Below are 12,433 nucleotides of genomic sequence, written 5' to 3' on the forward strand. Positions count from 1 at the left end.
GATAATTGCTATTATGTTAACACATTTATTAATAATTGTATAATTATTTTTATAATGTTATTAAAATGGTATGATTCTGTATAGAGATATAATATATAAATAATGTATACCTATACATCTAGATACCAATAAGTGGGATATTTCCCATCATAATTTCAAAACTATATTTTAGTTATGTTCTCTGTCAATACTGGCTATCGGAATAATGCCAAGAGTGCCTAGAACAACTAGGTAGGTATGATTTTGCGCACCAGCTCAGGAGAACACTGGCGTTATGTACTCATAGTTGATTATAAATGCCATTAAAGTCAGAGATTGTGATAATTAAATATTTTGTAAATTCATTTAACAACATATTTCATTGCTGTTTCTTGTATTTTGATTCCTTCTGCTACATCACAGATAGTCCTTTTTTTTCTTGCAAAACATTAGCTTGCTTTTGTGTGCACCATTCAGTGTATCGTTATATTGGCATAAAATACTATTTAATATACAGCATAAAGTTTATGCTATAAAGTACGGCCAACAGTAGGAGATGCTGTTATGTAGTATTTTCACTCTCTTAAATCTTCTGTGTATAATGAGAAATAGTTCACATTCACAGCAAAATACATGAAGGGCTGTTTTCAGGAATCCAATTGTAGTAGGCTCCTCTCACGGAGCTTCTGCTTGTGTACTGCATTTTGCCATCTCCTTAGTAAAATAATTCTATTGTATTAGGCACACGCTCCAGTACTGTTACTTATCCTCCTGTAAACCCAAAACAGGCAATTGATTTCTGCTTGGTGATAATACTATAATGGTCTAATTACTTCTGTAGTGCTTAGAGTGACTGGAGTAAACCTCAGTTCCTGGTAGTGTTGTGTGCCATTGACTGGAAAAACAGGTAGCCATGTAGAATACAATGGAAATTCCACATATATGAGAAAGCATTACTTATTGTTGTGTAGTCATCTGGTTTTGTGTCAGTTGTTTCATAGTCTAATTGGTCTGTTTATTTAATTTTTATTAACAGCTATTATATTGGAGATAATGCTCTGATATGATGTGCTGCATGCTGCTGTGAATTAGGGCTTTTTATATTTAAACTTGTTTTAAGAAGCACTTACAAGTTATTACATAGCCACAGTGCTACGCTGAAGGGTTTGTAGTGAAACCTTCTTAACTCAGCTTTGAAGGTATTCATGGTGAATGCTTTCCTGTGCAGATGAATAGCTGGAACATTGGCCACAGTAGACAGTAAAAGTCAGAATTTCCTAGAGTAATTCTGTTAGTTAAAGGACAGACACTTAAGCCTATGTTGGTATCACAATGATGAGGATAATCAGATTTAACCTAAAATGACATATCTTGTACAGAATGAGATGTATATCACTTTGCTCTTTTATTTTGTCTGCAACCATCAGTGCTTTTTCAAATCAATATTGAAAAGAGTATTTAAGACGTTTTTGTCATCTTTATGCAAGGACAGATACCAGAAAATAGAACTGCTAGTGAAAACATACCTTTGCTGACTTTTTTCACTAACTGAGACTATCAGCCATTTTAAGATAATTTTGTTAAAACTGTGTCCTGATGACAGGCGTAAAATACACTGCATACAGCTCAGTGTATACTATGCTGGGTTTTGCTCAAAACTCTAGATTTTGACACAGTACATGCCAAACACTGAAAATTAGCAAGTCTAAATCACTTCCTGATGGTATGATTACATTGGGAGTTTACTGGCCTGTGCTCTGCGAGTTTGACATGTTCTGGTGTGACGAACTGAGCAACTTTTAATCCTGTTCAGAAATGAACTGATGAAAATTAGGATCTTAATCTGATTGCCTGAGCATATTAGAAACAAATTTATGATGTATTATTTCTAAATTTTTTAATGGATATGGTTAGATTTTCTTTTGATACCTTGTTATCTTTAGTAGCTTGTTATTTGAGAACAGATTTTTTTAGTGTTCATTGTGGAGAGCAGTAACTCATCTGTAAAAGGAATTTATACGATTGTGAGGAATATGAATTTAGACTAATACTGTTGTTGTTACAACACTTTTTATAAATAGATCTTTCTTACTTAGGATTTGTTCCTTCATTTTTAGTATGGCTGTGTGAGAAGCCATGTTCTGGTTTTTTAGTATTTCAAACTGAGCTTAAATGTGTTTTCAGTTCTTGCTGCAGTAAGTTGTTAGAAACTCTCAATCTTCAATATTGGAACATGGGTTGATTGAGGCTAGGGTTTCTTTAGCATGGTCTTATAGGTCTTTTATGTAAGCTTCCTTGTTCTACTGTTCTCATTCAAGTAATGCCACAACTTATCAAGATTGGAAGACTTTCACATTCATAAAGGCATATAATCATACTTACTAATTAAAAGATGATTCCTATGTAGAGAACAGTGAGTTTTCAGAATATAAACAAAAAAATACTCATCAGCTTGCTTGTATGTGTTGGAGGGGGCAATTGCTTAAAAATTATTGTTATCTGTCTGCTGTAACCAGAATAATTCTGTTTACATGTGTAAGAAATGACACATATTTCAATGGGGTGTTTATCTTCCTTCTCTTTGGCAATACCTACTTTTTGCCAGTTATTGGACTACATCAGTAATGTCTCAGATTAAAGGAAAGGTGGTTGTTACACAGTCCCCTTTGCAACAGTATTCTGTTCTTTTAAGATCTCATTAGAATTTAAAATCCAGTATCCCAAGATTTACCTTGTCAGACTTTGGAGATGTAATGTGCATCACTATCTTTTGTTAAAACAGAGGGTATTTCAAACTGGCTTTAAAGTCAAGGGCATCCAGTCAGCTCTTGACTTTCCACCTGTGTGTTACCCAGCCTGGGAGTAAAGGGTATGGTGGGCTCCGCGCATGCCAGCAGCACTGCTGGTGTACTCAGGATGCAACATTTGCTTGCTCACCTGAAGGGTTCTGGTTGGCCCAAGATGAGAGCATCTGCTGCATTGTCAGTAGAAGAGATCACTCACCTTTGCTTTCATCCTTGCACTTCAACATGTGTTTGGGCAGTATAATTTTAAATACCTAGATGATCCATAGTTTTGGATTACGTGGTTTATACAAACACTTTGTTCCTTTTACAAATTAAAAATAGACCATAGATACTTTAAATAGACCGTGTTTTCCTGTTTTGTGCACTGCTTTTTAAAAATTGTCAGAAATTTGTCACTGAAGAAAGAATGTATCAGATAATTTAATTCACCTGTTTAATTGGAATCAGAGTATTAAGAAAATTGGAAGTTAGTAACTAGTACCGCAAGGGTCAATACTGGGTCTAGTGTTTCACATCTTCATTAATGATCTGGATGATGGGGCAGAGCGCACCCTCAGCACATTTGCCGATGACACGAAACGGGGAGGAGGGGCTGATACGCCAGAAGGTTGTGCTGCCATCCCAAGGGACCTGGGCAGGCTGGAGGAATGGGCTGAGAGGAATTTCATGCAGTTCAACAAGGAGAATTGCAAAGTCCTGCAGCCGGGGAGGAACAACCCCAGGCACCAGTACAGGCTTGGGGCTGCCCAGCTGGAAAGCTGCTTGGCAGGAAAGGCGCTGGGGGTCCTGGTGGACACCAAGTTGAATATGCACCAGCAACATGTCCTTTTGGCAAAGAAAGCAGAATCCTGGCCTGCATTAAACAAAGTCCTGCCAGGAAGTCAAGGGAAGTGATCTGTCTCCTCTGTTCAGCACCGGTGAGGCCACACCTGGAAGTACTGTGTCCAGTGCTGGTCTCCCCAGTACAAGAGAGACAAGGATATACTGGAGAGAATCCCATGAAGGGCCTCCAAGATGATGAAGGGACTGGAGCAGCGCTGACCTGAGTAAGGGCTGAGAGAACTGTGAATGTTCAGCCTGGAGAAGAGAAGGCTCAGGGCAATCTCATCCATGTATAGAAATACCCGCAGGGAGGGTGCAGAGAGGACGGAGCCAGGATCTTTTCAGTGCCAGGGCCAGAGGCAGTGGGCACACGCTGAAACACAGGAGGTTCCCTCTGAACCTCAGGAAACGCTTTTTCCCTGTGAGGGTGGCTGAGCACTGGCACAGCTCGCCCAGAGAGGTGGTAGAGTCTCCATCCTTGGAGACAGGCAAAAGCCATGTGGGAATGGTCCTGGGCAACCGGTTCTAGATGGCCCTTCTTGAGCAGGGGGGGTGGACCAGAAAACATCCAGAGGTCCCTGAAGACCTCAACTATTGCATGATTCTGTGAAAATAGAGTGTTTTCTGCGTTTTCCATAGTATTACTGTGTTTACCAAAAAAAAGAATCAGGCAAAATGGAAACAGTGTTTTTTATCTATAGTTTATCAGATTACTTTCTGCGAGTTTTCATTAAGGTACAGTCTATAAAAGCTATCATGTCCAGATCATTTGTACTAAAAGAAACCTGATCCCAGGCAAAATGAATAAACAAAGCAGCTGGCAGTTAAGGTGCTAATCCATTTTACAATTACTCCAACTTAATATTTGAAGGGCATTACAGTTACACTTCATAACAGCACACCTTTTTCTTTAATATTCTCTTATTTTTTACATTATGATGTATAACTAGAAATGGCCTCCTAAAAAAGTCCCCTGTGAAACTTTTAATATATAGTGTCTTTTCACATTGCTAAGAAAGACAGTATATAAAATTGTGTAACAGTGCACTGTTTGCAGGAGAGAATCGCTATAGTCAATTCAGTGCAAAGTGAAAAGAAACAAAGACCGGAGCAATGGCTGGCTACGCACTAGCAACTAAATAGTGTGATGTGGAAAGCTCCACTATGGTTTTCGTTGTCTTTCCCTGGAACAATAAAATACATTTAGAAAAAATCTTTAATACAGTTATATCAATCAGAACATGGCATCATAGTGTTCATATGTCTGTCCTGCTTATCTTTGTCCTAAATCAGTTTTTCAGAAACATTTTTTGCAAACACAAATTCCCTTTGTAAATCCTCCATGCTGACTGCTTCCCCTCCTTAGACAAAAGGACAGCAACTTTGTTCCTCCAAGGCAGAAGACTGTGAAGTCACAGTAATGGTTGTTTGCCTTGTGTCAAATTGCCAGTGTCAAGTATGCAGTTAATATTGCCCAAGAAGCAAAACAGTTTGTTACCCCTCCAAACACAAGAGTGTAGAATTTCAGAAACACCAGTGCAAATGATCAATGAATCATTAATTACCCTTATGTAACCTCATCTTTTCTTTCACAATTTTTATAAACCCTTACAGCAACCATTCTGTGATTAGAGAAGTATGTTTATCACGAATTATCAATTGTTTTTGTCAACAATTTTCATATAAGTCTGTATTTGATATACACTGCTGAAGATTTGGGGTATATCAAAAACATGCTGTGCAATTTTCACTTTTAAGTATTTCAGGGAAGTTAGGGAAACTTCCTTCTGAAACATGAGTTCTTTTCTTTTTCTTAGGCTAACCTCAAACTGATGGGTTGACAACAACAGCTGGTAGCTGCATTTTGTTTGGTCTCGCACCCCTAATGAGGCATAAATGTGAGTATCCTATCTGTCGTGTCTCACTGTCTGTCTGTTTTTCTAGGAGGTGATTTCCTGTCCTTTTTAAGAAAAAAGAAGGATGAGCTAAAAACCAAACAGTTGGTGAAGTTTTCATTAGATGCTGCTTCTGGTATGGCATATCTCGAATCTAAAAACTGTATACATAGGTAAGGAAGACTTTTTTTCTCAAATTTTAATTTTGATCATTGGAAATGCTAACTGTTTAAGTGTATACGGTGCTTATTGTCAACAGGAGTGATCCCTACAATTTGAAAAAAAAAAGCTACACTTCTGAAAGGAGGTCATTATTGTTTGTCTAATTCAAAACTGTTCTGTTCATTTGGGTAAAAATAAGTACTACATTATTTGATCTGTATAGCTTTTTGCTAATAATATAAGTTAATAATGGTTTTTCACCATAATAATTTGCATTATAAGGAGCATAATTCATACAGTGACAATGAATCACGGAAAAAAGCAATCTGTGACTTTTATATCTTGTCTGAAATCTACAGATACTTGCATGGCCAGCAAAGAATTTAAGTTATATTTTAAGTGTGTTTCAGAAAAATCCACTTGTTTCTCAGATAAAAAGGGAAAAAAACTAGAGATCTGTATGTTAAAATATTATGTATCACTGTTTTTTCTAAAATATAGAAGATTCTCTAGCATTATGCTCTTGGGGTACTTTATTTCTGTTCCTACCATTCCTTTTTGTTGTTTCTTCTCTAGTTTGACTCTGCTGTGGCACTGCTTATATTCAGTTTGTATCAAAGGGAATGTTCTTAATTTCCACCTATTTTTCGCTCAGAATATCACAATATATAACCTGCTGCAATGATGTGACTGATATATGAGACATAAACATTATGATACTCCACTTTACAGAAAAATTATGAAGAACAAGGTTTCATTTGTGATATTGATATCTTCCACTTCATTTTGTAGAACATTTGTAGGTGAACTGTGTGCCACTTCACTTAAATAATCAGCCCATTGCATATTTAGTACAATTCTGATGAATGCTCTTACTGGAGACCTGAATGGCATTTCTCTTAGGTTTTTATCAACAGTGATTGTTCAGTTGCCATCATGGAGGTCAAGAAGTATATTTATCTTTAAAAACATTCTTCCAATAAGAGTAAGCTCAAAACCTATCTGTAAAATCTTACAGTATTACTGTATCATTTATATAATTTTTGCCTCTTCCGTGTTTGACTTGATTTAAGGAAGCTTAAATAGTATAGTAACCTTCTGCTGTTTCCAAAAGTAGGAAAATTATTCTGAAACAAAAGTTAATTGAAACACTTCTGCAAGATTGTGATATATAAGAAGCACTGAAAGGAAAAAAAAACCCTAATTCATGATATAAAACTATGAAATATTCCTTTTGGGAAATCCTAGAAAAATATTGTAAACACCACGGGGAAAAATAGGATTCAGGTCCCAGCATTCTGTCATGGTAGAATGTGTTTCGGCCCAGCTCTGTTTGCCAAGAAAATAATGGCAGAAAAATCAGAGCAAGTAACAACATTAGTGATTTACACTAGCCTCATAAATGCTCTAGTGCTTAATAATTTCTGTAACTGTCAGATCAGTGTTAACTCAGAAGTGCCTATTTAGAACTCCTGTGTTCTTACAAAATAAAACCACTGGTAAAAGTAATAGCTGAATAACTAAAATTTATTAGAACTGTATTGTGTAATGTCTTAGTCGGTAATTGCAATTACTGAAAAAGAGTACAGTATTCATTAAGTGATAGTGTGATGCCTAAAAATATAAATAATTTTAGAAACAATTATTTTTGACGAGGTGCTGTCCCTTCCTCCCCCTTTTTTTTTAGACTCTGGACAAAGGATATCTCTGCTCATCATCTGTGTGGTTTAGTACTGTTCTAATGACTATAGATAATAATGTGGCCTCAGTGTATCTCTGAAAGATGCACTGGCAGTTAGCAGCGAATAGGAACAGCTATTCTTAAGGTGTGTTTACAAAGCTAATAGTGATTCGGAGAATATATTTCAGAGAGAAGATACATGTAGCAATGTCTTACCATATGGAGATTTCATTGTTTCATTGTTTTAAGTTAGAAAGCTGAACAGAAACGTGTCATATAGATCTCAAGTCAGGAAAAAGAGCTGTAATCTGATGTGATTTGTTAGTGCCGTAGACTTGCCAGTGCATATAACCTGGGTTGTACATACTATGGTTCAAGTAGGGAAAAGTTCTTTCCCTCTGTTTACTTTTTAGCTTTCAAAATTTTCACAAAATTCATTTATTATTATCACAGGTTGCCACAGGATGTTATCAGAGAGCGCTACCATTTTCCTTAAAGGCAGAAACAAAATTTTTAGAAAACCTATCCTGAAGAAAACTACAGTTTTAAAGTAAAACCAAACAAGCGAACATTATCTTAAGAAAAACTGCTTACTTTTGTGAAACACATGGGATAATACATCAAAATATGCATTTCCAGTATTATTTTACCAATCTAATTTTCTTGGATATTCAAGATTATTTGGGGGTTTATGTGGTTGATGATAATATGTGCTTATATTTATGACCTAATTCTTCTGAAGTTGATAGGTAAACCTAATGAAAATTTCTGAATTGGGACAAAACCCAACCAAGTTCAGTGATTTTAGCAGTAATGATAGAGGCACTTCTGGGTAGGGACTTTTTGAGTTACTAATACAGGTTAATTGGCAAATGTTTGCTCTAAGAAAGTAGCTCATAAAGTTCTAAAATGTGTTTTACCAAAGGCTAAACTGCATTTTAGTGAGATTAGCATACATAAAATTTTTCTAGGTCTGTTCCTTGTTTGAGGAGTTTGAGGATTTATCCGGGATTTCTGGGCACCCTGGGGGATGGCTGGAGATATGTTTGTCTAGAAATCCCGTCTCCCACAGAAGCACAAGAGCGACTGTCATTTGCTGGATACTTTGAACCCGTTGCACACTAGTGGACACGACGCCCTTGGTGCTGTGCTGCAAATACACTAAACAAGGGAATGACAGGCTAGCAGGGAAAAGTCAGACTTAGAAATCTAGTGATTTGTAAGCAAGCTCTTAGGTGTTCAGGACTCAGAACCCAACCGGAGTTTCAGCCCCTCCTTACCTGAGCAGTGAAGGTGCTGCTATGTGACTGCATGGTCAGCATAAGGAATTTGGGAGCCCTGTTCCCTCCTTTTTAGGTCAGGTAAGACAAATGAGTCACAGGTAAATTTAACAGTGAGACCATGTAGGTTAGAATGGAACAATTTAATTCATAGTAGGAAGAAGACTTAGCGCTATGTAAAAAGAATAGTAATTTTTTGAAAGAACCATAAATTTGTTCTTTTTTGTGAGAAACTTTGTCAACTGAAAGTGGTTCTCAGGTAAAAAAGAGGTAAGAAAATTAACTAGAGAGAAAATGGACTAAGCAGTGGAGTGTTTTTTATTTTGTTTGAAAGTCCATATGCTTTGATTACTATTACTTAAGAAGGGTCAGTAATATATAATTAGAAATAGTTTCTATTATGTAGGTTGCAGCAAAACAAACTTGTTTTGCTTCATGCTATTGTTTTTCTGCAGTATTCCTTAAAGATTTTTTCAGAATCCTCACGTGTTTTTTAGTAGTGTAGGTAGCCATAATTTAGTACAATGTGCATTTGACTTGCTGTTAATGTGAAACTAATGGCTGCTCAGCAGCTTATTAAAATGATTTTTAATGCCACTTTTTAGTTGTAGCTGCATTAGCTATACTTTGCCTTTATATTCTAAAATTCTACCTAAATCTGTACTAGCTTTCTGAAATTGCCATTTGAGTCATACATTGCCTTAGCCTTTCAGTAGTGGGGCCAGTGCAACTACTAATGTGCTCTTCTTTTCTATTTTTGTGTGTGCTATGGTGTTTCAGTAGGTGCAGTTATAAAGTTAAAATTTGTCAGACTTAGAATGCTTAGTATATGTGAGTGATTATTTGATCTTCATTTTTGTCTCCTGTAGCGTCCAGATATCACTTGTTCTTTACTCTCACTTTGTTCTGTTTAAAGAGCAGAAATGAGTGGGCTTAAAGGAAAAAAAAAAGCTGCATGAAAAGATGTTATTAAAAGAAATACAAAGAGTGGTTGAACATATACAGAAGAATGTAGTTATTTCCTCTGCATTTAATTAACATGAGGTTGAAGAATGGTTTCTTGGTTTTCATTTTTACCATATGCTATTGTTTAGATACTTCAATTTTTTCTGTTAAGTGGAAACACGAGATAAGGATGGAGATGTGATAATTTCCATTGGTTCAGTAAGCATTTATGAGTGGTCTTCTCTTCCAGTACTTGATTTGCATGTGATGAATGCATTTGTCCATAACTTATTTTTAGTTTCCAAACAAGTCCTATGGGAGTATAGGGGAGAAGCTGCAATGACCTGATTCAGTGAATTTGGACATACCTGTTGTTTGTTTTAGTTTCCCCTCTCTTTACCACCATCATTTTGTAATGAAAATGATTCAAATTATGGTAGAACCCAATTGGAAAAATATTTTAATTCTGAAAGAAGCAATTATGTGTAGGATTTCCTCTGTTTTTATCATTTGATAGTCAGTACAACCTTTCAAAATCAGAGAGGTGGATATGTCTTGAAAATACTTTTTTGTGGAAAATTGTGTTGTAGCTTTATGTACAAGTAATGTATATATAATTCTGAGACTAGCAGAAATATTTTTCCTTTTTTCAGTTAGCTGCTGTGCTCTTTGATAGTGTTCTGCACACAGTTTCACTGCTTTACTTGAGAAATAGATTGATTTTTACCTTTTTTAAGAGCTTTTACAAATACATTAAGAACCAATTAATTTTTTTAAATAAAGTAATGTGAACCTCATGAGGTTCAACAAGACCAAGTGCAGGGTCCTGCACCTGGGTCGAGGCAACCCACAGTACCAATACAGACTGGGGGATGAAGGGATTGAGAGCAGCCCTGTTGAGAAGGACTTGGGGGCACTGGTGGATGAAAAGCTGGACATGAGCCGGCAGTGTGCACTCACAGCCCAGAAGGCCAACCATATTCTGGGCTGCATCCAAAGCAGTGTGGCCAGCGGGAGGGGTGAGGTGACTCTGCCCCTCTGCTCTGCTCTGGTGAGACCCCACCTGGAGTCCTGCATCCAACTCTGGAGCCCTCGGCACAGGAAAAACATGGGACCTGTTGGAGTGGGTCCAGAGGAGGCCACAAAAATGATCCGAAGGATGGAACACCTCTCCTGTGAGGACAGGCTGAGAGACTTGAGGTTGTTCAGCCCAGAGAAGAGAAGGCTCCAAGGAGACCTTATTGTGGCCTTTCAATACTTAAAGGGGGCTTATAAGAAAGACAGACAAAGACTTTTTACCTGTAGTGACAGGTAGCAAGAGAAGAAGGGGCAATGGTTTTAAGAAAGTTTATAATGAACATAAGGAAGAAATTTTTTACAGTGAGGGTGGTGAGATGCTGGAACAGATTGCCCAGGGAAGTTGTGGATGCCCCATACCTGGACGTGTTCCAGGTTCAGGCTGGACAGGGCTTTGAGCAACCTGATCTTGTGAAAGATGTTCCTGCCCATGGCAGGGGGTTGGACTAAGTGATCTTTGAATGTCCCTTCCAACCCAAACCATTCTGTGATAGAACAAATTTGTAGATGCATTATTAGGCGAGAGCTATAGTAAAAATTAGAATCTTAAAAGTGAGCAACTAATAAACATTCCCAATGTTGGTGTTTCACTAATATTACCAGCAGTAGCCTTCAACTATGTGTCTGCCACATGTAGTGTAAAGTTTGTATTCAATTCAAATGACTTACTTTCAATATATGCACTACATGTGTGGGAAGATATGGACTAACTGCATTCAAGGTGTATTCCTTAGTCAAATTTTCCTTTCAATGAAGTTATGTTCTGGAAGTCTCCGATATTCTGAATTGAAGAAGATGTGTTCGTTGGTAAGACGATCATGTTCTGTGGTCCAGTTCTTCCATTTTTAGTCATATTACTACTGCTTTTTTTTGCATTAGTTTTCTAGCCATTACAAACCCCACATGAAATTAGCAGTGTCTGGTTTAGCTTCATGCTATGAAATCCTGGCTCTGTTAATGTTAATTCTGGATTTCTATAGTTTTCATTAGATATGTACCATTTATATTTATTATGTATAAGTTACTAAGAAAATACTTGCTTCCCTGTTACTAATCATAGAATCATAGAATCTTTCGGTTGAAAGGGACCTTTTAAGGTCATCTAGTCCAACTGCCCTGCAATGAGCAGGGACAAATCGAATCTAAATGTAATCTAGCTTACATGGTCTACTTTGCTCCCAGAACTCTTTTTCTTCAGGCTGGTAACTGCTAATGTAAAGAATTTTGAAAAGGAGCTTCGGAACTCTTTCATAACCATGAATGCCATAAGAACTATACTTGATAGTTAAGTTAGCCTTTCCTTTCCTATGAATCTTCCATTTCTTCCTGTGACAATAGTTCAGCTACCACAAAAAGGGTGAAAAATTATTCTATTCAATTTAGTATAGATGCTGTTCAGTTTAGCGTGTCAGTTGTGATTCAAGTCTCCTGGGCGCAGGAGAGCGATAGTTTAGCTCCAAAGCTGAGCAGGTGTCCTTCCTAAGGAGAGGGGAGAACCTGCCTCATTGGTTTCCCTACCTAAATCCAGTGGAAGACAGGAGCTAAATACTTGTCTATGCCAGCTTTTGGCTGGCTCCAAGCAATTCAGCATTCAGTGGAATGCTTGCTTTGGTTCTGTTCTAAGTACCTTATTCTCCTTGAGCACAGTGTTCTTCTTAGAATACTGCATTTCCTCCTGGGCAACTGCAATACCTAAGACCTTTATTGTAGTTTCTGTAATTTTCTTGCTGGTGATGACTTATAAAGAAAGACTATGTTTCAGTGGAATGAGTTTACTTTTCTATA

At 37.2% G+C, this 12,433-nt stretch overlaps 1 protein-coding gene across 3 annotated transcripts in view; it reads left to right on the forward strand.

The window, feature by feature from the left end:
- The window catches only part of FER (FER tyrosine kinase), a gene marked incomplete at both ends in the record, with an annotated part of 164,926 nt that overhangs the window by 110,791 nt on the left and 41,702 nt on the right, over positions 1-12,433 (forward strand). For all 3 annotated transcript variants that reach the window (XM_082012894.1, XM_082012893.1, XM_082012895.1), the window contains one exon: positions 5,553-5,676. In XM_082012894.1, coding sequence (XP_081869020.1) covers positions 5,553-5,676 — 124 coding nt within the window. The remainder of the gene's footprint in view (positions 1-5,552; positions 5,677-12,433) is intronic.

Source organism: Phaethon aethereus (genome assembly GCF_964289735.1).
Source record: "Phaethon aethereus genome assembly, chromosome: Z".
Classification (NCBI taxonomy): Eukaryota; Metazoa; Chordata; class Aves; order Phaethontiformes; family Phaethontidae; genus Phaethon; species Phaethon aethereus.